Source organism: Scyliorhinus canicula, chromosome 9 (genome assembly GCF_902713615.1).
Source record: "Scyliorhinus canicula chromosome 9, sScyCan1.1, whole genome shotgun sequence".
NCBI classification, from domain to species: Eukaryota; Metazoa; Chordata; class Chondrichthyes; order Carcharhiniformes; family Scyliorhinidae; genus Scyliorhinus; species Scyliorhinus canicula.
This window is the reverse complement of record NC_052154.1, coordinates 162,136,354-162,163,044: the sequence shown is the minus strand read 5'-3', so window position 1 is coordinate 162,163,044 and position 26,691 is coordinate 162,136,354. Positions and strand designations below refer to the sequence as shown.

At 44.6% G+C, this 26,691-nt stretch overlaps 1 protein-coding gene across 1 annotated transcript in view; it reads right to left on the bottom strand.

Moving 5' to 3' along the window:
* Positions 1–26,691, bottom strand: part of sox6 (SRY-box transcription factor 6) — a 757,998-nt gene that overhangs the window by 53,171 nt on the left and 678,136 nt on the right. The window contains 3 exon segments of the mRNA XM_038808084.1: positions 22,926–23,107; positions 25,821–25,865; positions 25,868–26,000. Of these exon segments, the coding sequence (XP_038664012.1) occupies positions 22,926–23,107; positions 25,821–25,865; positions 25,868–26,000 (360 nt within the window).

The window sequence follows — 26,691 nt, the reverse complement described above, 5'->3', positions numbered from 1 at the left end:
CCAGCTCTTATTACAGTATGTTCTAATCACATATCCAGTTCATATGGGACACCCATTGAAATTCCCATTTCAAGGCAGATTTGTGAAGCATTAACTCACTGTGCTTTGCAATGAGAGATGTGAATTTGAATTTCTACCTCAGCTAGCATTTTTATTTGGACTTCTGCTCCCCCCCTCTCATACTGCAAGTTAATGACGTCATCGATGTTGATGGACACGCAACTGACCAAAGGTACATGGAAGAAAGAGGTGGATGAAAGATATCTCAGTGGGAGTGAGCCAAATTTCATCACAGCATTACCTAAAAGCCCAATAATGAGAAGCAATGAGAGTGTCTGCGAAAATGTAATTTTGAGTATGGAGAGAAAAATAAGGGAATTTAAAAAAATTAAATATCTTCATGGGTAATGTTAGAAAAAATTGGTAAATGCACAGGTGGCTAGATGGCTAGAGTGGGGCGCAGAGAAATGCCAACAACATGGGTTCAGTCCTTGCACTGGCTGTGGTGGTTCATGGGGGCCTGCCTCCTTGCCTTTACCCCATGCTCATGTGGAATGGTGCATCTCAAGTTATATAACCATTGTCTCTCTCCAATGGATAGAGATGCCTCTAGCTAGCCCTTTATAGCCATGGTGGATAACCTACTGAAAGCTAGTTTTGTGCAACAAATATCACACTTCTAATCAAGTAACTTTCTGTAATCCTTCTTCTAGACTGAATCTCCATGGTATTTACTGGCAACCAAAGTTGCTTCAGAGTTAATTAACAAATATATCCGATAAATGTACTTAAAGGTCCCACTGTACTCTTATTACAGAACCCCTACTGCATTTGCCAGTGACAGTATAGATTCTGTTACATAAAATAAGAGGCACAGAAAGAGGCTATCACACCCAGCGGAACAGCCATGCAGGCATTTATTCCCCACTCAAACCTCCTCTCACCTTCCACATCAACAGAACCCTCTATTCCCTTCTCTCTTGTATTCTTATTTAACTCCCTTAGAAATACATCAACCACTCCCTGTGGTAGGTAGTTCAGCGATCTTACCACTCTGAAGAAGTTTCTTCTGAATTCCAATTGGATTTCTTGGTGACCACCTTACATCGATGGCCTCTGGTTTTGCTTTTCCCCCACAAGTGGAAACATTGTTCACTGTTCCTACCCTCTGCAAACCCTGACATAGTCATAAAGATCTCTATTAGGTCAACCCCTCAGCCTTCTCTTTTCAACTCATGTGTACACTCGCAGCACCAATGCAAACATTATTTGTAAACGCTGAACTTGATAGACTGCTTAATCTCACCCAGAGGGAGGATTAGCTCTGGAACAAATTTTATTTTAAGACATTTTGGTTGAGGCAGACTTTTAATTATTCACCTTAAACTATTGCCACGTTATGGGGGAATTACAGCTTTAAAACATCAATACTATTTTTCAACTACAAAGTACAAGCAACCAACCATTTATATTTGTTCATCTACCTAATTACCATGTAAGCACAACTAAGGAAAATTGAAGTTGACGAATACCATTTGTTGCCTTTTCAAAAAGTGCTGCAATCTGTACTGGTTAGAGTACATCTGTTACCATTTTGAGTTTTATGGAAACATTTTCCCTCTCAATGGATTAACAGCAGTTCCTGTAAACGGACCGTATCCCGATAATCTGGAAACTATATTTTGGTCAATAATCTGCCCTTTTCAAATGTTTCTGGCCTGAGGATTAATAGCTAATTTATTCGCAATAGCCTCCTTATTGGATTAAGTATATTATGTATAAAGACTGATATCCGAATGTCGGCTTTCGTTCAGATAGTGAACAGGCTTAACACGCAGGCACACTGTGCATAGCTGGTCTACTGGATAACTCTTGAATTGTCCTTAATTACATATTCATGCCAAACCTCTGGCCCATATTAGGCCTCTTGCTGGGAGCGTGCATCATTGGGGTGGACGGGGGAAGGATTGCGGGTACAGTTGCTTTACTTAAGGGTCTGCAGTAGTCTTTTGCAAGGGGTCGGGTTTTTACCCGAAACTAAGTCTACTGATCTTCTATGTTCAATCTATAAAATTACAGCAGCTAGGAATATCAATTTCATTGGGTGCGTCTGTGGAGCTAGGAAAAGAACCAACAAAAGGCTGCCTTGTTTAACACTCCAGAGCACATTCTCTCTCTCTCTCTCCTCCTCCTCCTCCTCCTCCTTCCCCCCCCCCCCCCCCCCCCCCCGACCACCACCACCACCATTAGAGAGCAGTTTAGCCTTCATGGTTTTGTGTAGCAAAATGGGTGAATGCTTCGTCCAACACCCCAGAGCATCTGCAAACAGGTGAGAATTAATCTTGCCAGTCTGATAAAATCTATCAACTACCAAGTTTTTCAACAAAATATGCATGTCACAAAGTATTTCTCTCAACCTGTCACATCTTGGCTGCAGCCACAAGTAAAGTGCTCGAGTAACTTTATTGTTCATTCAGAGCTTATTCCCATATTGTCGCACAGTATACTTTTGAGCTACAACAAACTTGTCACCCTTACATCTGTAAAGGTATGCTCAACAAGCAATCTGCCAGGAAAGTCAAGTTACACGTTGCATGTTTGCGTCTAAACACAGACATGTTGAGATGCAGGGTGAGCATTTGATGTTACAATTGTCAACCTTCTAACATCTCAACATTTCTTCTCCGCTAGCAGGAAAAGATAAGACATAACAGGAAGCGGCAAACTGCACAAGAGAAGGGCTCAATAATTTCAAACCCTTTGACATCTTCAAAGAGACAGTGTTGAAAGTTAAAGTAACTGACAGCTTGGAGAGAATGGGGAGGGATTATATTTGGAGGCCTACCTTAAGTGCAGTTAGTACCATTCATTTTCAGATTCTTTCTTCCCATTTTCACTCAATCCTTAATTCAACACAGCACCGTGACACACAACATATTTCCATTTAAGTACGTTTGAAGCTGTATTTAATGTATGCTGCTCATATCACTGTAGGTTCTCATTTTCTCAAGAAAGGGCTGAAGCTTTCAGTGTAATTAAATAAACTAGAATCTCAAACTACCTGGTCGTGCTCATTCCATCTGTGACAACCGCTTATGGTGACACAATCACTCCATAGATCCATAAAGGCAGTTTGAGGCGAAATCACAAGTTGAATTGCAGAGCAAGAGTGAGGAGGAGAATTTGAGGGTGGTGATGGCTGATAAACAGGAACCTGAAGACTGCAAACCCAGTTTGTATTCTGCCACAGCTGAAGATCCGAGGGATCACACTGAGGTACCAACTTTGTTATATATGTAAGTCCATACAGACAAAGAAGCATGGAGAGTAAATACATGGTTGATTCTCAGATGATGAAAAATGCCCAGGTACCAAAGTAAAATATTAGAACTGCTCTGAAGTACATGGCAACTGCACAGATAAATCAAGTTCAGTAGTTGATAGAAATTCCAGGATTTTGGGCGGTTCTCTCTTTTCACTTGGGGAACAAATTGAGAGGGAATTCACAAACCTCTTTGTGGCTTCAAATCATTGTACTAGAAAGTAGGCAAACCTAGCTCACCACCGAAGTATTGGACATGGACAGAAGCAATTGCAGGGCAATCTCATGGCCAAGTACAGGAAGGTATACAACTACTTCAATTCCAATAGGCTCTCACTAACGTCAAGAGGCAATCTCAGTTACTCTGCTCATTGGAAAGGACACAGGGTGTGATCTGTAACAACAAAGCAATATCTACAGATCACGGTAAACCTAACCACATGAATTTACATCTGTCATTTTTCAGTCCAGCTTTCCTCTCTGAATTTATTTTCAATCTAATTCACTTGTTGCATATCCTCGTTATTTTTGTGTTGTCAGAATATATTCAATTACGTTCCCTATGTCCAAGTTCAGATCATCTCTTGATACTGGGAATGCCACTTCCAGCATTGAAATCTGGGCCACACCACTTTCAACGCTTCGTGTAACTGAGAATTGGCCACCTAACCTTTTTGCTTCACTCACCTAACTTTGTACTCCTTCCTGCATTTCCTATTACCCCATAGGGCACCATGGTAGCATTGTGGATAGCACAATTGCTTCACAGCTCCAGGGTCCCAGGTTCGATTACGGCTTGGGTCACTGTCTGTGCGGGGTCTGCACATCCTCCCCGTGTGTGCATGAGTTTCCTCCGGGTGCTCCGGTTTCCTCTCACAGTCCAAAGGTGTGCAGGTTGGGTGGATTGGCCATGATAAATTCTCATTAGTGTCCAAAATTGCCCTTAGTGTTGGGTGGGGTTACTGGGTTATGGGGATAGGGTGGAGGTGTTGACCTTGGTAGGGAGCTCTTTCCAAGAGCCGGTGCAGACTCGATGGGCCGAATGGCCTCCTTCTGCACTGTAAATTATATGATATATATGATATGAGATAATTTTTGTAATAATTCTTGTGACACCTTTTGTCAAACATCTTATGAAAATCCATGGGCAGGATTCTCTGGTGGCTGACGCCAAAATCTGGGAAACACGATTGGGCGGAGATTCGGTTCCGACGCCAGAATCGCGGCTGGCGCCGATTAGACACCAAATCGCAATTCTCCGTCACCTCGACAGCGCCATTAATGCGGTCCAGAATGCACATACAGTGAACACCGTTTGCATGTCATTAGCGGGCCCAACCCGGTGTTCTCCGGGGCCTCTGGGATGCTCTGCCTCCGATAGGCCGAGCCCCCAACGGCGCAGTTCACTTGAAACTAGCGTTGTGGCTGCTGAGGGTGAGAGAGGGGAAACAGAAAGTGTCGAACATTGCCATAGTTTGATGACAGTTGTGCCGCTGGCTAGGGGGCTTCTGTCAGGGCCAAGGCGAGTACCGGGTGTGTCGAGAAGGTGGGCTGTGGGGGTCAGGATGGGCAGGCATGAAACACCATTGCCACAACTGACAAGGCAGACATACACCTGTGCACACCGCTGACTACCAAATATGAACTTAAAACCACTGGTCATATAGGTGGCCCCCCCCAGGCCACCCCCCTAGGTGCCTCTGGCCCCAGCCGACCCATCAGCAGTATGGGCGTGCTCCAGCACAACCAGTGCCATATTGTTGTCTGGGATTGTGTGTGGGGGGAATGAAGTGTGTATATGCAGCTGCAGCTTGTCAGCCTCCCAAGTGTCAATCAGAGACGCAGCGAATCCCACACCATTTTTCATTGGAATCAATGAATCGATCCAGGTTCAGCACCTGTTTTGCTGTTGTGAAAGTCCACAAGTCCTGCATCGGCGTCAACACTTAGTCTGAGAAACAGAGATTCCCACCCCATATATATCACCTTTACCCACACATGATCACTTTGCCAAAAATACTCTTATTAAATTTGCCAAACACAACTTTCCTTTAACAAATCCAGGCTGACGGTGATTAACCCTTAATTCTAAATGTTCACCCACTGAACCATAAATTATGATTTTGAAGAGTTGCTCACACAAGAGATTTTAGACTGTTTTAGCCTTTGAATTTAAAAAAAAATAAAACACTTCATCATATTTCTTTTATTTTGTGATCTTAGAATAATTGCTTTCATCATAGTTTTAATAATTAATTAACCCAATTTTTAAAAACGAAGTTAGCATCTTCATTGAAATAACGAACAGAAGAATTTCACCCAAACACGTTAATCAATTTGGTAAATATAGCACACAGAGGAATTTCTATCCCCAAAAACACAAAACAGAATAAAAACCTCATTCATTTACTGCATATAATCAAATGAAAATGTTTGTGCTGATTGAATGCTATTTATAATTTTCTGCAGTATCCCAGTAGTTATGAATAGTGTGCGGCTCTAACCACTACTTTAATTCCTAATCATAAACAAATGTATTGAACATTACTGCTTCCCTGACTCTTCCTACTGAGGAATGGTTTGTGGAGCCACATTTCTAAATTGAATCCTGCAGTGCATTCTTTAACAATAATCATCACTGCTAAACATCAGGCATCACCGAGAAAGAGGCAATTAAAATCTCAGAAAGGATACACAATCGATTTTTTTTTAGTGTCTGAGAGAGACCAGTTAGTTAAAAATCGCTAAAAGTGAGACTTCCAGATTTGACCAGACATTACGGTCTACAGCAATGCAAGCTCCTAACAAGAGGCCTAATCCAATCCAGCGTGGCTTCCCAGTCGTTCATGCTAGTGGGATCCTCTGGTTCCACCGATGGCGCAGCCCCCTCGCCATGGGTGTCCCGGCGTCAAGGGGTGCATTCAACACCTTATTAAAAATGGCGAGACCAGAAGATCTCGCTGTTTGCCAATGGTGGGTCTTCTCCCGCTGCCGTGAAACACAGGGCGGACGCGTGTTAAGTCCCGCCATTGATAAGAGTACATAATTAAGACCATTTCCAGAAATCCAGTGGAGTAGCTATGCACAGTGCACAAAAGTGTTAAGACCTGGGCGTCCTCATATACCAGTCACTGAAGGTAAGCATGCAGGTATAGCAGGCGGTAAAGAAGGCAAAAGGTATGTTGTCCTTCATAGCCATGATGTGGAGATGCCGGCGTTGGACTGGGGTGAGCACAGTAAGAAGTCTTACAACACCAGGTTAAAGTCCAACAGGTTTGTTTCAAACACGAGCTTTCGGAGCACGGCTCCTTCTTCAGGTGAATCAAGGAGCCGTTCATTCATTCACCTGAAGAAGGAGCCGTGCTCCGAAAGCTCGTGTTTGAAACAAACCTGTTGGACTTTAACCTGGTGTTGTAAGACTTCTTACTGTCCTTCATAGCGACAGCATTCCAGTACAGAATCAGGGATGTCTTGCTGCAATTATATGGGGCCTTGGTGAGGCCACACCTGAAACATTGTGTGCAGTTTTAGTCTCTTTATCTGCGGAAAGATGTTCTTGCTCCAGAGGCAGTGCATCAATGGTTTACCAGACTGATTCCTGGGATGGCAGGACTAACATAAGAGGAGAGATTGAATTGGTTCGGATTGTATCTGCTGGACTTCAGAAGAATGAGGGGAATCTCATAGAAAGCTACAAAATTCTAACAGGACTAGACAGGGTAAATACAGGAAGGATGTTCCCGATGGTGAGTGTGTCCAGAACCAGGAGTCACAGTCTCAAGATACGGGGTAGACTATTTATGACAGAGATGAGAAGAAATTTCTTCACCCAGAGAGTGATCGGCCTGTGGAATTCATTACCACAGGAAGTAGTTGAGGCCAAAACATTGTACGTTTTCAAGAACCATTTAGATATAGCGCTTAAGGTGAAAGCGATCAAAGGATATGGGAGGAAAACGGGATAAGGCTATTGAGTTGGATAATCAGCCATGATCATAATAAATGGTGGAGCAGGCTGGAAGGGCTGAATGGTCTCCTCTCCTGCTCCTGTTTTCTATGTCTATATTTCTATGTCATTGCGTCTGCATCTTTAGTAATTAGGTGAAGATAGCCTGCTGGAAAGCTGGGCTTCTGCACGTTAGAACTGCCCACCTTCTCAATGCCCTTCTTTGAGTTTTCTCTAGGTCAACCCCACGGTGTACAGAACAGAACACTTTACATAAGATTGTGTAGCTCAAGGGAATCAATTTGTGCAAAGTACTGGAACACCACACCTTATGTAGAGTGTTCCATTCTGTAGACCGTGGGTTGACCTAGAGAAACCTCAAAGAAGGGCATTGAGAAGTGGAAACATACGTTTCTGCTGCAAAGAAGGTGGAAAGAAGGCATTTTGTAAGTTTCCATACTGAGGTATTTAACCTCTTCAAGGGAACAGATAACTGGATCCCACGGGATGTTCAATGTTAAAGCAAATTTTAATGAAAAGAAATTGAATACAGTTAAAATATTCATGCATAAGATGGAGAAAATGTGGCAGAGATATCATGAAGATATTGGAAGAAGAAGGTTTATAAATTTCAAAAGGGAAATTGATAAATCTTCTGACAGTCACAGCTACTGAAGATTAAAGGTATTAAGGCGGTGAAGGAAGTTCGTAACCTTGAATTCAAATGATCTTTTGTCAGCCCATAGAGTCATATGTTCTTACGGACATTGTGATATAGCAGAGGGGAGGGAGATTAAGTTATCCACTGAATGATGCCATCCTCTCCTGAAGTTAGCAGTAATAGCATTTAGGATGATGATGGTGCCTGAATTATTACTATCTATCAGATAGGGTGAGCATTAATTGGCCTGATGGGGTAATATGTGGTCAGTATAATGCAATTGCAAAAGGGAATTTCAAAGTCTAGCAGTGAATGAAACAAGGGCGTCTGACCCAAATATTGATGCACATAACTACATGGATCTTATTGGATGCCAACTGTAGCTTCTTTAGAACTGTGCTGAGAGCAAATTGAGAGCAATCTAGTTGGTCTAATTTCTCTTTAGAGATATTGGAATCCCAGTGCAGGTTGACATTATGGAATATGAGACATTTCTAAACAGTTTTCTTCCCTGGTACAAAACTGTTAGATGTGCAAAGCAAGCTCTTCCTTCAGTGCACATGAGCGTTCCAGGAAGAAGCTGTTCAATAGATTTCTATGACAAGAAAGAAATAGTTACAGAGAAGGAAGATTTCAGCACAATATCATTACAGTATAATGCCTGGAGAGTTGATGCTTTTCAGCAAATATGCATTTATTTCTATTGATATCAGCTGGGGAAAACGGCAGGTTCCTGATATATGAAATATTTACTCGGAATTCTTTTTAATTTAAATAAATCTATATTTAATTGTGTTTTTGTCTAACTCTGATCACTTAGTTGAATGCAATTAGGGGAAATAGATCAAATGAGAACATGACCAGTGAATCAGCTACTCCAGCATTGACCTATGACTCCAATAAGGTATGTTGGCGAAGTGGAAATGTTTTCATTTTGTCACTGATCCTGCACTTGTGTTCAATGCCAGGTAATGGAATAATAAGGCATTACGAAATGGTGTGTACAAGGGTTAAAAGTCAATGATGATAGTGACAATTAATACACTACTTCAAAGAAAAACATTTAATTTGCCTGAGTTTTCAATCAATCATTTAGATTTTGTACCCATTAGTAAGACTTTGCATTGAAATAATTATTGAAGCTAGAGTAGGGGTAAGTAGATTTCTTTTATGTTTGCATTGTGTGACCAGGGTTTGCACCCTCCTTCTCATGTCACCACTTCCTTTAAAATCAATAATTAATATATTTGCCAAGAATTCCCCATTGATTATTTTAAGCTGCTCTTGAACCCACCTAAGTTGTTCTGAGAACGCTTAAGATAAACTTTAAAAAATAAATTAGAGTATCCAATTCTGTTTTTCCAATGAAGGGGCAATTTAGCGTGGCTAATTGAACTACCCTGTACATTTTTTTGGGTTATGAGGGTAAGACCCACGCAGACACATGGCGAATGTGCAAACTCCAAACGGACAGTGACACGGGACCAGGATCAAACCCGGGTCCTCAGCACCGTGAGGCAGCAGTGCTAACCACTGCACCACTGTGCCGCCCGAACCCTTAATATACAAAAGCATATTTCAGCCGCGCTATTAGAAAATGAGTTTACCTGTTTTTGAAATGAAACTGAAGTTAAATGTCCACACAACATAATTGTAGAATTTGTGCTCGGAGTGCACCCTGTGAGTTGTACAATAGCAAATCACAGGCAAAGAATCTGAAATTCCACAGGAATTCGATATCAGTATAGCGTTTGTGGCAGAGGCATGATTGTTTTCGTCCTCTCAATCTTCAGCTGGAGAGAATTGTGACTCATTCAGGACTGGATACTGGACATTCCAAATGCAGTGGAGGGGTCGGGAGGTGATTCGGAGGGAATGAGAGGGAGAGGTAAAGATGGCCAAAAGGTAAAAATAAACTTGATATGTGTTCTTGTGAAAGCTGATCCCCATGTTTGCAGATGTATGAGCAGAATTCTCCCAACCCACCCAAAAATCTTGCAAGAGCTAAAGAGTTGGAAATCCACCAGCGGAAAATTACATTGCAATTCTCCCAATGGTGAGTTAATGGCAGGGTGCTCTTTCCACTAGCAGGTGGTGCGAATGCCATTTACATTCACTTCCATGCCATGAATGCTCATTAAAACAACTGCCCACCAATGCACAGTTGGGCCTTCCAATCTTCACACACCAACAGAAAACCATGGTGCGTCAAACCCGATTGCTAAAGAGTGGCGTACACAAAGTGGTCCTCAGTTCGCCATTAGACTTCGAGGTAAAGGCCATAAAATTTTGCTGCCATGCCGTTGCACGGTTCCTGATGTGCTGTTCACCACGCCGCCTGGGCATACCAGTTCTCCACTTCCATGCCAAGCTGGTCTTCATGGACAGTACTGTACTGCTGGACCTATGGACCCTCCTGTGACATTGTCTTGGTTCAGCGCTGTGCCTGGGGTTTGGGAGTACTGGGTTCGCCCATCTCCCTTCATATCTAACAAAGACAATGGTGACAATGTGGATTGAGGACTGCGCAAGGAGGGGCGTACAGTGTGAGGGCTCATGATGGCAGGCAAAAGTTCAAGAAGGTGCTGTAGAAGACAAACAATGGAAGGCAGGGGGAAGACCAAGAGGAGGGAAGCTGGATCCCAATAAGCCTGCATGAAAACCTCATGAACAAGGGAGTCAAAGGGATACCCCTTCATTTACTAGAAGGGGATGGATGGAGACTCCAAAGATGGTGGGTAGAGGTCTAAGTGGGGCATGGCCACCTCGCAAGTGGTGAGCTCATGAGAGGAAGGTGGTTGAATCAAGGAACTGACTTCTCCTCAAGGCTGCTGGGCTTTTCCCTCTGGGCTAGAGAGAACTATATGAGTGTGCTACATTGATATTTAAATATGGCACCTGGACCTTCAGACCCAACGGCACAGTGGTTAGCACTGCTGCTTCACCAGGGACCCAGGTTCAATTCCGGCCTCGGGTGACTGTCTGTGTGGAGTTTGCACTTTTTCCCGTGGCTGCGTGGGTTTCCTCCGGATGCTCCGATTTCCTCTCACAGTCCAAAGATGTGCAGGTTAGGTGGATTGGCCATCCTAAATTGTCCTTTGTATCCAAAAGGTTAGGTGGGGTTACCGGGATACGGGGATATGATGGGGCTTTTGCAGAAGGTCGGTGCAGACTCGATGGGCCGAATTACCTCCTTCTGCACTGTAGGGAGTCTACGATCAGCTGTGGGTGGGTGGAAGAAGAGTCAGAGGGGAACTTGCCGGTGTCTAATTATTAAGGCTACGAATCTGTCGCAGGATTGCGTTTGGCATTGCCAGCGCTTTCCGCCACCACATTTAAGTCTGAAAATGGGAAAATTCCGTTCTATGACTCTATGAGGATGCAAAGAAAAAACCTGTACATAAAGAGAAAGGGACCAAGGATGGACCTTAAGGACCTACACAAGTGGCTGTGTGGGGGTTGGAAAAAAAATGGCAGAGATGCTTTGGCTGTGATTGGATAAATTAGAGTGGAACCGAGCAAGCACTGTCCCATTGGACAACAGAGGAGAGACACTGGAGTTAGATTTTTGTGGTGGAAGACTGCATTGAGGTCAAACAGGATAACGAGCGACAATAACTAGATAATTCCACTAAGCTTTTTGACGAGGACCATTCCAATGTTGTGGAAGGGGCAACAAGCCAATTGAAGATTCAAATGGGAGAAAATGGACGTTAATTTGGTAAGTGATGAGACCTTCAAGGATTCTGGTTTCAGCTAAAAGGCACAATCTTTTAATAGTTGTCAGAAACTTCAGTGTTTTCGGAGGGTTCTATTGGGATTGAGACCATCCCTCAGCGGGTGTGAGTCCATTTGGGCCTTAGAAGAAGTTAGAGGGCATAGCTTACGAAGTCCCCATCTCTCTTGATGTGGTGGCAGCACATGCTTGGGGGTGGGGGTCAGCAGGCAACTAGCTTCTGGTGCCACCTTAGATGGAATTTTGCCCATTTGCCTGCACAAAGATGACAACTGGGGCGGGATTCTCCCACCTCCCTCCGGGTCGGAGAATCCTCGGAGGCGGCGTGAATCCCGCCCCGCCGTATTCCCCGGCACTGGTTTTCAACCGGGGGCAGGATCACGCCGCGCCGGTCGGGGGCCATTGGCAGCACCCCCCCCCCCCCCCCCCCCCAGCAATTCTCCGGGCCCCAATGGGCTGAGAGGCCGTCGGTTTCTGGCCAGTCCCACCGGCATGGATTGGACATGGTCCCACACGGCGGGACCTGGCAGATACGTTGGCTGGTGCGGTCCTCGGGAGGGCGTGGGGCGATCCAACCCCGGGTGGGGGGGCCCCATGGTGGCCTGGCCCGCAATCGGGGCCCACCGATCTATGGGTGGGCCTGTGCTGTAGGGCACTTCTTCCTTCCGCACCAGCCCCTATAGGGCTCTGCCATGGCCAGTGCGGAGAAGACGACCCGCTGCGCATGCGCCAGAATACACCAGCCGGTCTGCGCATGCGCTGAACCACACCGGCAGTTCTGCACATGCGCTAACTCACGCAGTCCCTTCGGTGCCGGCTGGCGCGGCGCCAACCCCTCTGCCACCGGCCTAGCCCCCGGAAGTGCGGAGTATTCCGCACCTTCCAGTCGGCCCTACCCCGGTGTGGTTCGCGCCTTTTTTTACGTTGGCGTCGGGCCATCGCGCCTTGGAAATCCTTTGTGCCGTGCCACAAAATTCCAGCCCCCACTTTTTTCATCTTTCCCTAACCTAGGAATTTCAGGCTCCCACATGCAAAACCTAGTTTAGATACTGAGCACAGCAAATGGTATAGAAAAAGATAAATCAGGAAAATTGCTTTGAACTAGACTTCGAATGTATGACAAGGGGTCACAGGCTCAAACTATTCGGTCGCAAATTTAGGGCTGTTAACAGGAAATTCTTCACCCAAGAAATGGTTGATACATGGAATGGACTCCTGGATAGAGCATTTTGAACTATACACCAACTTGTACACAAATTCAAAGGGACATTGGTCAAATAATTGAGTGGAATGAAAAATAAAGCACAATATGCAAGACCACTTTTATCTACTCGTTTAAGGAAATTAATGATTTTCTTTAATGGCTCTCTGCCAACTGGCTCATTCATTTTCATGAATCTCTCCACGATATGTTGATCAGAGAGGAAATGCAATATGGTAAATGGTATGAAAAAATATATCAGGAAAATTACTTAAAACTAAATTGTGAATGTATGACGAGCCATAAAGACTCAAACTATTCAGTATCAAATTTAGGGCTGATATGACAAAATTCATAAGACTAGGAATGATCAATGCATAGAATGGATTCCTGGATCGAGCAGTTGAGGTGAAATGCCTGCAATAATTTCAGAATTGATTGGATGCCTCAGTGAGGGAATGTCTTGCTCGATGGGTAAAAGCGATGGAATTAATGGCCTTCTCCTTTTATTATCGTTGAGATCTTGTTAAAGTAAGGCAGATGGAAGGTTACTCGGGTGGTTAAAACAAAGAGTGGTACAGGGGAATAATAATTCACTCAGACACCCAGAAATTCGTTCAGGCTGCTTTAATGGGGTACATTGTAGCAGGGAAAAATGTATGTACCCAAAGACTACAGTCTGAGGACCACAAGAAACTGGTCCTTGTGCTGCACCTAAATATTCAGAGTGATCTGCTGAGTCCAGTTGTGCTTTGGAAAAGCCCCTGGGTGGAGGTAGTTATGTTGGTGGGTGGGAGAGGGGAATAATAATAATCTTTATTATTGTCACAAGAAGGCTTACATTAACATTGCAATGAAGTTATTATTAAAAAGATGATGATCGTAATTGGAAGCAGCCTGGAGAAAGACTTGGAGCCAGGAAAGTAATAAAAGTTAGCATTTATGTTGGACCTTTCATGGCCATGGACGATCCAAAGCACTTTATAGTCAATGAAGCAATTTCTCATTTGTACTCACTGGTGTAATGTAGAAAACCTGGCTGCCAATTTATATACATACAAAATATGAGTTAGGAACAGAAGTAGGCCACTCGGCCCTTCGAGCTTGCTCTGTCATTCAATAAGGTCATGGCTGATCTGATTGGAACCTCAACCCCACATTCCTGCCTACCCCCGCTAACCTTTCACCCCCTTGTTTATCAAGAATCTATTTAGCTCTGCCTTAAAAATATTCAATTGAAGACTCAGCTTCCATTGCCTTTTGAGGAAGAGAGTTCTAAAGACTCACCACCCTCAGAGAAAAAAATTCTCCACATCTCGGTCTTAAATGAGCAACCACTTATTTTTAAACAGCGACCCCTATTTCTAGATTCTCCCACAAGAGGAAACATCCTCTCCATATCTATCCTGTCAAGACCCCTCAGGAGCTTAAAGATTTCAATCAAGTCAACTCTTGCTCTTCTAAACTCCAGAGTATACAAACTTAACCTGTTCAACCTTTCCTCTTAAGATAGCCCACCCATTCCTGGTATTATTCTAGTAAACTTTTGCGAAGCTGCTTCTAATACATTTACATCTTTCCGTAAATAAGGTGATTAATACACTACACAATATTCCAGATGTGGACCTGGATTCTCAATTCTGGAAAATAAGTGCAAAAAATCGGGACTTGATTCCTTTGGCACTAAGTGAGAGTCTCGCTCCTTAACCATACAAATATATGCATGGTGGAGAATTTGCCAGATTCCGTCAGAATCGCGGCATTGGAACGCCATGTTGAGATGTCCCCCTACCCCCCCCCCAATGCTAATCCTGCCCCTGCTGTCAAAGATGAGCGGCGCAATTCTCCCAAAGGGAGACAAAGTGCCGACGCTGGAATGAAAACCGGAGTGTTTCACTCCGGCGTCGGAGGTCGCTCCTCACCCCCTATTCTCCCACCACAAGTGGCGAGGAGCGGCGCCGCGTCAATTACGCACGCCACGTCAATTACGCGCGCCGCATCAATTAAGCGTGCCGGACCTTGGCGCCCACGTCAAAGCGGCGGCGCGTAAATGACATCACCCGCGCATGCGCAAGTTGGCCGGTGCCAACCCCCGCATGTGCGGTTGCCGTCCTCCCCGCGGTGCCCCGCAAGACATGTCGGAGTGATCTTGCGGGGCGGCGGAGGGAAAAGAGTGCGTGGGCACCGATCGTGGAACAGACCCCTCCTGAGCACCCCCCTGGGGCTCGATCCCCCCCCCCCCCACAGGCCCCACACGCAGTGTTCACACGCTATTCACGCCGTCAGCAACCAGGTGTGGTTGGCGCCGGCGTGAACCGGTCATATTGGGCAGGCCGCTCGGCCCATCCGGGCCCGAGAATCACCACTCGACCATTAGAAACGGCGAGCGACGATTCTCCGAGCGGCCTGTCGTAAAACACGACACGCAGCTTTGGGGGGGGGGGGGGGGGGGGGGGGGAGAGAATCGTGTGCGGGTGCCAGGGCGGCGTGGCGTGTATCGCCCGGCACTCCCGCGATTCTCCCACCCGGCGTGGGGGTCGGAGAATCGTGCCCGAGGTCTTTTGTGGGGGAGGGGCTCTGATGGGGAGGGTCTCTGATGGGGAGGGTCAGTTGGAGAGGACAGGTCACCCTCATGCCTACAGTGGGGAGGTGAGGGGGTGACTCGTTATTCCCGTGGTGGGGGAAGAATGCTCCTATTTGTCAGTGGGGTGGAGGGGCAGGATTTCCGTTGTGGGGGGAGGGCTTCCATCCTGTTAATTAACTTGGAATAGATGGAAATTACCACCGGCTTGGGGTGGGTAGCACGCAGAAGCCACTGGCAGATGATTAGAGCATTGCAACACCAAACCCGTTTCTCAGGGGATACTCCATGCTCCACCCGATCGGGAATCGCGATCATGGCATCAGAAAATGGAGAATCCACTCCGTGGTCTAACCAGTACTCCATAGAACCCCTTTTCAAAACAATTCCTCTCACAACAAATCAGAATTTTTAAATTTAGTTTTCTTAATTATTTGCTCTCACTGCATTATAATTCATACACGGGGACACCGAGATCCCTTGGAATCTCAAAGCTCTGCAATCGCTCACTGTTTAGATAATACGTTTCTTTGTTATTCTTCCTGCCAAAATGGACAATTTCAAATTTGTGTACATCATCCTCTGTTTGCCAGATCTTTGTCCTTGCTTAACTTATCTGCATTGTTTTGTTAAGATTCTTATATCCTCTTTTTACCTATATTTACGTTGTCAGCAAATTTCACTTCCATACCTTGGGTCCCTTCATCCAAGTCATTTATATAAAGCGTAAAATGTTAAGGGCCCAGCACTGATATCTGTGGCATACCACTCATCACATCCTGCCAACCAAAAAGTGGCCCATTTACACTAACTATGTTTCCTGTTAGTTAGCTAATCTTCTATTCATATCAATATGTTACCTCCTGCACCATGAGCTTTTATTTTCCACAATAATCTTTGATTCGGCACCTCATCAAATGCCTTCTGGAGATCTAAGTGCAGTATTTCCACTGGTTCCTCTTCGTCCACGGCACACATGACTCCATCAAAGAACTCCAATAAATCTGATAACATGATTTGTGCATAGAAAGTTCCCACAGACAGCAATGTGATGGTGACCAGACAATATGGGTTGAAGTTTATGTATTTAAAGGCAAAGGTGGGGGGGGGGCGCAGTTCATAAAATGAGTGTGGGCTGGGGCGGGCGGGGGTTGGGGCTGCTCTGCTATTTCCTCTTTCTTTTACCACCCTGGATAATCCACCCCAATAAGTTTTTCTGCTGTTGCTTGGGGGATAAATATTAGTAATGACACTGGGGAATAACTATCCTAATCTTCTTTAAAGTGCTATGGGATTTTTTAACCTCGGGATAAATGGGACCTCAGTTTTACGTCTCATCTGAAAGATGGCACACCTACACCAACGCAGTACTCCCTCAGTTGCACTGGAGAGCCAGCCTGCAATTTTGTGGGACTCAAACCCACAGACTTTTGACCAAATAGACCATGGCTGACAACGAGCTGGAGTTCTGCTTCTGACATCGCCACACTATAAAACAAACTCACACACATTTCCAGGGGAGGCCAAGCTGCATCTTAACGAGGGCCCACAAACCTGAGCATTACAGGGATGAGGCCTCATCCATTCAGGGCCCAATGTCTTGTGATAGGTATTCAAACCCTCGTTATCATATTTAGCATTTTTATTTCCCACTTGATTCATAGCTAGAAGTTTCATTGCTGCAACTAGGACCAATTTCTATCCTCACCTCTCTTATCCCAAATAAAATGCACTGCAACATTTTTTTCTACACATATTGCACAGTACTTTAGGAATGCATTTCAAAACTCCACTGTCTCAATTCATCTGAATGCTCACTTTATATAAGCCATGTAGTAATACGAATATATTTACATCTCAGGAAATTCCATTAAAATATTACATGCTTCACAGATTATAAATCAAATGTCAAAATAAACTGTCCTTTCCTGCGAGCTCTCTACCTGTGGGAATGAAATTGAAGTTAGATTCTGCAGGGAGTGAAGTGGCAATTGATTGGATGAGCGTTATTGGGTTTCATCCTCTGAGATGAGTCTTTTAACAGAAAGTCTGATCATTACACATGTGCTCATTACCCAGATTTTCATACATGTGTACAATCCTAAATCCTGTGTAAAAATCCTGTGGTAAAGCCAGTAAACATTCCAGGTTCATCCCAGCCATCAGTTTGTGACACATTTTATAGCTCCAATCAAATTATTAAATGCAATGAAGGCAGTGGATGGGTTAACAAAAGATCTGTGACTCTGCTACTCACACTTGGCTTGCAAGCGCATAACTGATTCTCTTCAAAGGTTGGGTCAGGGTATTTCACTTAGCCTCAAACTACCTCCACTGAATTATTCACAAATACTTTTCAACTCAACTGAAATAGTTGGGATTCATGCTAGGCTTAGGAATTTCATTTTTCCTTTCCTGGATACAGCAGGCCACAACTTTAAATATGCAAAACATAGGCTGGAATTTTACACTCCCACACCAGTGAGGGGGATTGTTTTAGGCTACCAGGAAGATCCGTAGGGGAAGCGGAAAATAAAACAAAATTACATCTTCACCATGAAGGGTGGATGGGAGGTGCCTCCATCAGAAGTCCCTCTGAAGTCAGGCACCTCCCCCCCCCCCCCCCCCCCCCCCCCCCCCCCAACCTTAAGGTCCAGTGACCTCTGGACCTCCCTTAACCCCAGCCTATGCCCGAGACACCGATCGGGTCTTCCCACATCTTCCCTGGCCTTCCCTACCTACCCTCGCAGGCTGGCCCCATGAATTTATCTGTGTTTCCCGTTGCTGGACTTGGGCGCAATCTGACGGAAAAGTTCTAAGCATCATTTGTGGTGGGTTTTGCTGGGACTTTCATCCCGGCTCTGTGGGCAAGTTCCCTATATAAACACACTTAGTCACTTTTTGGGGCCCTGGGGGTTTCTCCGCAGTCAAACCAACATTGAGAATTAATTTCATTCCTGGGGAGCTGAACTCCCTGACCAGGCCGGCTCCTCAGAGATTGGGCCTTCATTTTGAAAGGGTGCCCCGATCTCTAAGTCAGCCTGTGGGTTTCCACACCCCCACCAATGGGCAAGATCACACCCAAAGTGATGACACCCCACCGTGGGTCACTGAGGGGCCCCCCAATTTTCAGGCCTTCCCATGCCACCTTTCAGGCCCCCCTTCCAGAACCCCCCCCCACTTCACCCTCCCCGTATCCTTCCAGAGGCCCTTTATACTCTCCCAACGACCCTACCCTTCATACCCCCCATGCTCTTCCCATGGGCATGGACCCCCAGGTCCTGACCCTTGGCAGTGCCACCCTGGCAGTGCTTCTGCTGGCTTTGCAGTGCCACCCAGGCACCTTGGTCGTGCTTGGGAGGCAGCGCCACTATGCCAGCTTGGCAGTGCCATGTGCCCAAATTCAAGGGGGAGGGCCAGAGGGCCACCCTGCCCTGTCCCTGACCACTTAGGGGCCTCTAATGTCCTGGGAGAATCCCAGGTGCCTTTCCACCTGGTCCATATTAGCAGTGAATGGCGCCCGGCTGGGATCCCCCTGGGGAGGCCAGTTAGATGTCACAAGCCTGATAGATCCGGGGTAAGCACGCATAAGTAGGATTAAATCCTAGGGTTGAGCAGGTTTTAACGCTACTTAGGCTTGCGCGATTTGGTCCTGCCCATTGTGGCATGTGGTGTACTGGCTATCGGGAAGCCCACGGAAGGCCTCTCTCAGCATCTACCGGCTGCGCCATGCTCCCGTTCTGGCACAACGTGACGGTAGATCCCGCCCTTTGTCTCTGAAGTTTTCTTGAATTTCTTCTTCTGTCCACTACAGTGCTATTTCTTCAGGGATTGGCTGGCAGCTGTCTAAGATGGGCCTGCCCCCGAGTATGGGGTGGAAGTCCCGCCCAAAGCCAATCAATGCCCATTGGACCGTAAATTGGCCGTGGGGTAGTCGGAGTTGGAGGGAATGAGTTCCTCACCAACTCTTTGAATGACAGGAAACAAGACACCATCATCTGAAGAATTCTGGCCATAAACGTGTTTCACTCTAAATAGCAGGTTAACGTAATTCCACTTATCTGGAATTGTTTAGGCCTTAATAGTGCCACCCAATAAGCAACAAAGCACTTGGAGTTAAAATGCATATTAACAGGAACATTCATTCTTTGAACTTCAGGTACGCCTATGGCAAATTATCCTTGAACAAGTTATTAGCTGCAAGTCAGAAAGAGGTATTATCAAAGTAACCCTTGTGAAAAAACAAATAAAAGAATTATGCTATTGTTAATTTTGCTTTGTCTGCCCCACCTCTATCAATCTTTGTGTAGTCTTGTTTAAATATTTCCTTGATCGGATTAAAACAACTTGCTTTTGAGTTACCAGCCTCAGTGTGCAACTTGCTATATGGTGTGTCAGCATGGCATTATGGATTGACTGATTGTTCTAGAAACAGCTCACTCAGAAGGTCTGCATATTGGGTCCCTGACTAGCAATGCCGGAATATTTCAGTCCCCCCCCCCCCCCCACCCTGCAGCAGGGTTTCCTTTAATGGAGGCAGATTGCCAATTGGCAGGATCTTCCGGTCCTACCAAAATCTATGGCATTTTTCATGGTGCACCCATCCCGCTCATGGAGAACAGTGGGCGGGTCAAATTCGACCAGAACATCTTGTTGGCGGGAAATTTGTGGTCTTTGAGTCTGATTATATGAGGGAGCTTAGTGAACTCATATAGCAGCACGGTAGCACAGTGGTTAGCACAGTTGCTTCACAGCTTAAGGGTCCCAGGTTCGATCCCGGCTTGGGTCACTGTCTGTACGGAGTCTGCACGTTCTCCCCGTGACTGCGTGGGTTTCCTCCGGGTGCACCGGTTTCCTTCCACAGTCCAAAGGTGTGCAGGTTAGGTAGATTGGCTATGCTAAATTGCCCTTAGTGTCCTAAAAAAGATTAGTAAGAAGTCTTACAACACCAGGTTAAACTCCAACATGTTTGTTTCAAACACTAGCTTTCGGAGCACTGCTCCTTCCTCAGGTGAATACATACCTCTTCATTCACCTGAGGAAGGAGCAGTGCTCTGAAAGCTAGTGTTTGAAACAAACATGTTGGACTTTAACCTGCTGTTGTAAGACTTCTTACTGTGCTCACACCAGTCCAACGCCGGCATCTCCACATCAAAAAACGATGAGGTGGGGTTACAGGGATAGAGTGGATGTGTCGGGATAGGGTGGGTGTGGGTTTAGGTAGAGTGCTCTTTCCAAGGGCTGGTACGGATTCGATGAGCCAAATGGCCTTCTTCTGCACTGTAAATTCTATGATTCTATGAACCCACTGAGATATACTCATAATCCAATGGTAATGCTCTAGCTTTCATAGCCACTCGTTGATGATTATTCTGATCCATTGTACAAATGGTGGCAAATTGCCAAACATATCCTTATCTACCAAACTGCAAGGATGCAATTTTCCAGTGACAATATGGCCTAAATCTTTGGCACAACCTGGCTTGTCATCCAGTTAATTATCTAATGTGAGAACGACAATTCATGAAGTTATAGTTCATTAAAATGATGAAGAGTTCCCCAATTACACAAGCTGGGGTGGCTGGAGTGGGGAACCTGGATTTTCAGAATGTACACCCTACCTCAAGACAGATCTTGACCTGGAGTTTATGCCAGGTTTTCACAGGTTCAAAATGGTCTAACCCAGTGAAAAGGGTCAAGGAATTTAAAACAAGTTGAGTCTACTGCAAATCTGCAATTTTCTATCTTGTTGAAAGCTGGCCCTAGCCACAAAACTGACCGTGCCCGAGAACAAATTAATCATCACAGCAAGTTTCTGCTAATGGCTCTCATTTTTGGGCCACTTAAGGAGACTCTTTAAATTAAGCTTTGTTTTTTAAGCAGCAGGGACACAAATTCACAGCTTTGTAAAACTTGTAAGTTAAAAAATAATACCTTACTTGTAAACCGACTACTGCGCTTCAATGAAACTTCTGAATCGTTCTGTGTTTCTCTTTTAAAAGACTTTTCAATTATTTAAAATTGAGTTACTTACAGCTGGACAAGTTACTCCGATTTGAAATGCTTATTTTTTTGTGATTAACTGATTTTCAGCTGTATTAATGAAACTGCAACAGGTTACCATTCTCAAATGGATCAAGGATTTTTTTTTATCCAATTTTTTTTTTTAAGTACACTTTTAATCGTTGCCCTGTTTCAATGGATCATGAACAATTTTATATTTGGTGATATATTTGTGGTGTGACAAGTGTCTAATTCATGGTTCCTGTTAATATTTTAGAGGTAATGTTTAATTTCAGGAAGATTAAAGTTTAACTGTAGAAAATGGAATAAATCCAACTAAGGAAGATTGGAATCAATTATGTTTAAAGATTTGGGCAACTGACTTAAGGGGTTAATAGCTAGAAAGGTATCAGCGGAATTCTCTGTCGGAGGGATCCTCCGGCCCTCTGCCATTGCACCCACGCCCACGGATTTCCCGATGGCGTGGGGTGGCCACAATGAGAACCCCACTGCCGGGTAGATGTCAACAGGCTCTAGGCAGTTAGGGCTCAGAGAAGACCTGAGGAACAGGTGGTGGAATGTTGCTGGTTTCATGCTGGGGAAGATTAGGGCTCAGAGGAAGCCCTGGGAGCCTTTTACATCTCAGTGCAGCCAGGAAAATACAGTTTGGATAAATCCGGGGCAGTGCCAGCTTAGTGAAGCTAGAGAGCTGCAACAGAGTTGTAAGTGTATCAGTAGTTAGAGGCTGGAACAAAGCTTTGTGAATCCTATGGAACACAGTCTCAGGAGGGAAGATTGAACCATTGGGAGGTGAGCAGTCATTAAGGTTTTTGAGGGAATTCACAGGATAGATTTTCAAAAGTGAAGAGTTGAAATCCTCATAAAAGAGTTTTAGCAAGATATTGTGACTCAAAGTGGTCACCAACATCTGGATGGGTTGCTAAGAAATCCACAGGATCTGTCTTGGTCCATCTGCCTCTTAATGTGCATTTTGGTGTGTTTCACCACAGTTTACCTGCTTAATTTGATTTACCTCATATTCTAACATTCAGAATTAACATAAGTTAGATTTTGTCGATTGTTTTATTTTCTAACTTTATATGGTAAAGTTAAATTTGCTTGTTTAAAACCAAATCTCGTGGTTTTATTCTCCTGGTGGGTAACTGGGATTTCAAACTTTTTCTACTTTAAATAAAATGTTTTTGGTCCTTAGCTGCATCGTAACAATAAGGAAACTATTCAAAAATATTACTTCTGAAGACTAGCACAACGTTGAGTGCAATTTGCACCTGGAGTTCTGATTGCGCCCCAAGTGGAAACCGCACCTTGTTAACTTGGAAGGCTGAGGTAAATGACGGAATAAAGCCCAATATTCATTTCTGCCCTAGAAGTCACTCAACCAATAGATGAAAGTCTGTTTACTTTTTTGTGTGTTGCTGGGGCCCTCTCTGCAGAGTGTCAGTGCAAACACTTACCTTATTACCCGTGCAGTTAATTCCCAGGCTATTCATGGATGACATCTTCCCATCAATCCCAGGCTGCTGTAACTGCTGCTCTCGTTGCAATTGTTCTCTCATTTTACGAGCTTCCTGGATGGCCTTCATCACTGCATCCTGGTCACCCAGGAAGGCTGTCGAATTCAGCGTGGAGAGGATGTCTACGGAAGAGAAAAAAAAGTCAAAAAGTTTTCCAAAGTGGAAACATGCTGACTGAGAGCGAACGGTGGATTGAAACAAAATAAAAATCATTCTGACCCATAGGGGTCCTCTTTTTCCAATACAGCTTCCTATTTGTGAAATAAAATGACTCAAAGTATACAGCACATGCCTTTACAAACCATCTGCTGGCAAATTCAAAGTATTCAACATGAGAAATGTATTTTATTGCAAAATCAACATTGTTTTTATTTTTTTTAAATACTCATTAAAACTGAGGCACATTTGGATTCAGACAAGACTCTCCTGAAGCTGCTAATTATTAACAAAGTCATTCCTTTCAGTACATTATCTGGAACATTGATTCGTTAGAATGTGCTCCACACTGCCACAGTCGTCTCTTGCAAATAGATTTGCGCTTCTTAACTAGATGTATTAGACCCTTTATCACTGACCCAATGCAGATAATAGTATGAGCAGGCAAAGCTGAGCGCGCAGTTAAAACTACTTCCCTCTGGTACTGTTGTTTTACATTCTTGATTTGTTTTCTCCCCTATCTATGTCACCTCCTTTTAAATGGTTTTAAAATAACCAATTTTTTAAAAAATGTGAATTACTGAAGTGTGGTGATCTATGTAGAAATTATAGGACTTTTTGGTAATGAATAATATCTCCCTGCGGACCCCGCTTCCAGTCACATCAGTCAAGCTTTCTGCTGCTCAGCACCCAAAGCTGCAAAGCACTTTCCAATTATGTTCAGCGCCACTGCGTTAATCAAAACTACAAATTATTTTGAACTCTGTGTCCCAAATGGGAACAAAAAAGGGAAAGCATTTAGATTTTGCTCATTAGCCCTTGCCCTTTTAAGACACAGAGTGAAGCACAGTACTGAAGGTGGACCATTAGTTGGAAGGGGGGATGGGGAAAGTACCTTGCAAGCCTTCTACGTTTTGTGCATTCTAGAAACCGAGCAGCAAATCTTATCGGTAGATAACTTTGATTCATCCAAATGTAACTGTTCAGTCTATAGTTTAGAGCAGAAGTATTCACTGGGAACAATTCCTTGGTCCCTTACTTCCAATGCGAAGCTTCAATACACTCTGTAGCCCCAAGAGTGGAATTCGGCATAACATTTTGTGGAGGGCCACAACCCTGAGAAGTAACTTGATTGATGACCACTCTGAAACACCTACTATAAAGCAACATCATTTTGGTTTCCAATTATTTTTTTCCCCTTCTTCTTCCAACCTGTCCAGAATCTGGCAGCACGGTAGCATGGTGGTTAGCATAAATGCTTTACAGCTCCAGGGTCCCAGGTTCGATTCCCGGCTGGGTCACTGTCTGTGCGGAGTCTGCACGTCCTCCCCGTGTGTGCGTGGGTTTCCTCCGGGTGCTCCGGTTTCCTCCCACAGTCCAAAGATGTGCGGGTTAGGTGGATTGGCCATGCTAAATTGCCCGTAGTGTCCTTAAAAGTAAGGTTAGGGGGGGGGGGGGGGGGGGGGGGGGGGGTTTGTTGGGTTACGGGTGTAGGGTGGATTTGTGGGGTTGAGAAGAGTGATCATTGCTCGGCACAACATCGAGGGCCGAAGGGCCTGTTCTGTGCTGTACTGTTCTATGTTCTATGTAATCATGGCTGAAAAGTGGCGAGCTGTGCAATAAGGCCCAGAGTCACTTTGGGGACAAGATTTGCCAATGTTTACAGGTGAGGAGGGGATTGAGTGTGAGTCTGTCTTATAAATCTCACTGATATAAACTGATCCTGTAAAGGGCACAATGCAGCCACACGCTTTGATGCTGCAGAAATAATGGATCACTACTAAAGGGCAAGTTATTTATGGATTAGTTCAAAATCAGCAACTGTGTCACTGAGAGTTATTGGAAGTGTAAAATGAGTTGCCAATTGATATTTGGTGATTGTATTAGTCACCAAACAAATTTGTTTATATGTCAGAAACTTTGACAGCTGAGCCCAGCATGGATCAGCTCTAAAAACTTTGAAAATCTACAACTAAGAGACAAAAACAAGAATAAACAGTATTACACTTTTATTTCTACATGCATCACTCTTCTGTGGATATGAGCTATCTGCCAGGATGCATTGCTTCACAGCGCCAGGGTCCCAGGTTCGATTCCCGGCTTGGGTCACTGTCTGTGCAGAGTCTGCACGTTCTCCCTGTGTCTGTGTGGGTTTCCTTCGGGTGCTCCGGTTTCCTCCCATAAGTCCTGAAAGACGTGCTGTGAGGTAATTTGGACATACTGAATTCTCCCTCCGTGTACCTGAACAGGTGCCGGAATGTGGCGACTAGGGGCTTTTCACAGTAACTTCATTGCAGTGTTAATGTAAACCCACGCAGACACAGGGGGAACGTGCAGACGCCGCACAGTGACCCAAGCCGGAAATCGAGCCCGGGACACTGGCGCTGTGAAGCAGCAGTGCTAACCACAGTGCTACCGCAATGCTCCTGTGACACACTTTGGGGTGTTCTGTTAGATTGAAGGCTCTAAAGATATTAGATGTTGCTGTTGATTGATTGGCTGAAAAGTGCTAAATACCAAAATGAACAGGTCTATAATTTCAATAGGAATACTGACATTCTTACAATAGGAATATTCTCATTCTTACAATATCACTACATGGAGCTTCAACAGCAGTAACATGTGCTTTATGATGCTCAGAGGCATAAAGATAATTCACCATTCTTCCTGTATGCTTACCTAAAGATGATCCTCTTCCCGGTGTGCCACCCACAGGGCTGGGATGCTGCTTTTGTTGGGCAGGCTGACTGGACTAGATTTATTTGTGTGGAAGAAACTCTGGGTGGGTGATGTGGGAGAACGGACGGGCTCTGTAGTCTTGGGCCTTGCTGACAGATTGAGCGGCTGTGGTGCTTCATCCTACAAATGAATCATAAACAAGCACATTTAGCACATCGAAGATCACATAACAATGCTGTGATCCTCCCATCACTGGAACATAGTCCAAACTATTGCACACACGCGAGGTAATTGGTGCTCAACCTATTTTAATTCTGGCACACAATAATATTATTGCTGCGCCGTTTCTTTTTATTCCTGTAAATAGATTTTATTTTCCATAACTCACAGCGCTACTTATTGGGTTCAAACTTAATCACTTTAATCTGATTAATTTTAACCTGATTGAATGAATCAAGCATTGTGATTACAATAGACAGAAAAGATTCTTAGTCGCTTTTAATTTGTAAGTAATGGTTGCACTTCATATTATCAAAATAAGCCTGGCAATTGAGAGTTCAGAGAATTTAAGGAGGAAATGGTCCTGCCTGGTCAGCTTCTCGGGCTGTTTTTGAGTAAGCAATATCCCAAGAAAAGAAAAGTGAATTAGAATGTGACTCACCTTAAAGTTCAGAAAGTATTAATTCATTATGTTCCTCAAAAAAGGCAGCTGCACAAACAGAAGGCACAAAGTACTCCGAGGTGAAAATTAGCCGAAAGAGAGAAAGCGGTGGGGAATTGAAGAGTGATGTCAGACTTGGGACATGTACTTCGAGAATTGCCCTGTTTGTGCCAGGTCCCAAATGTTTCAAATTTACATATAGGATTTGCA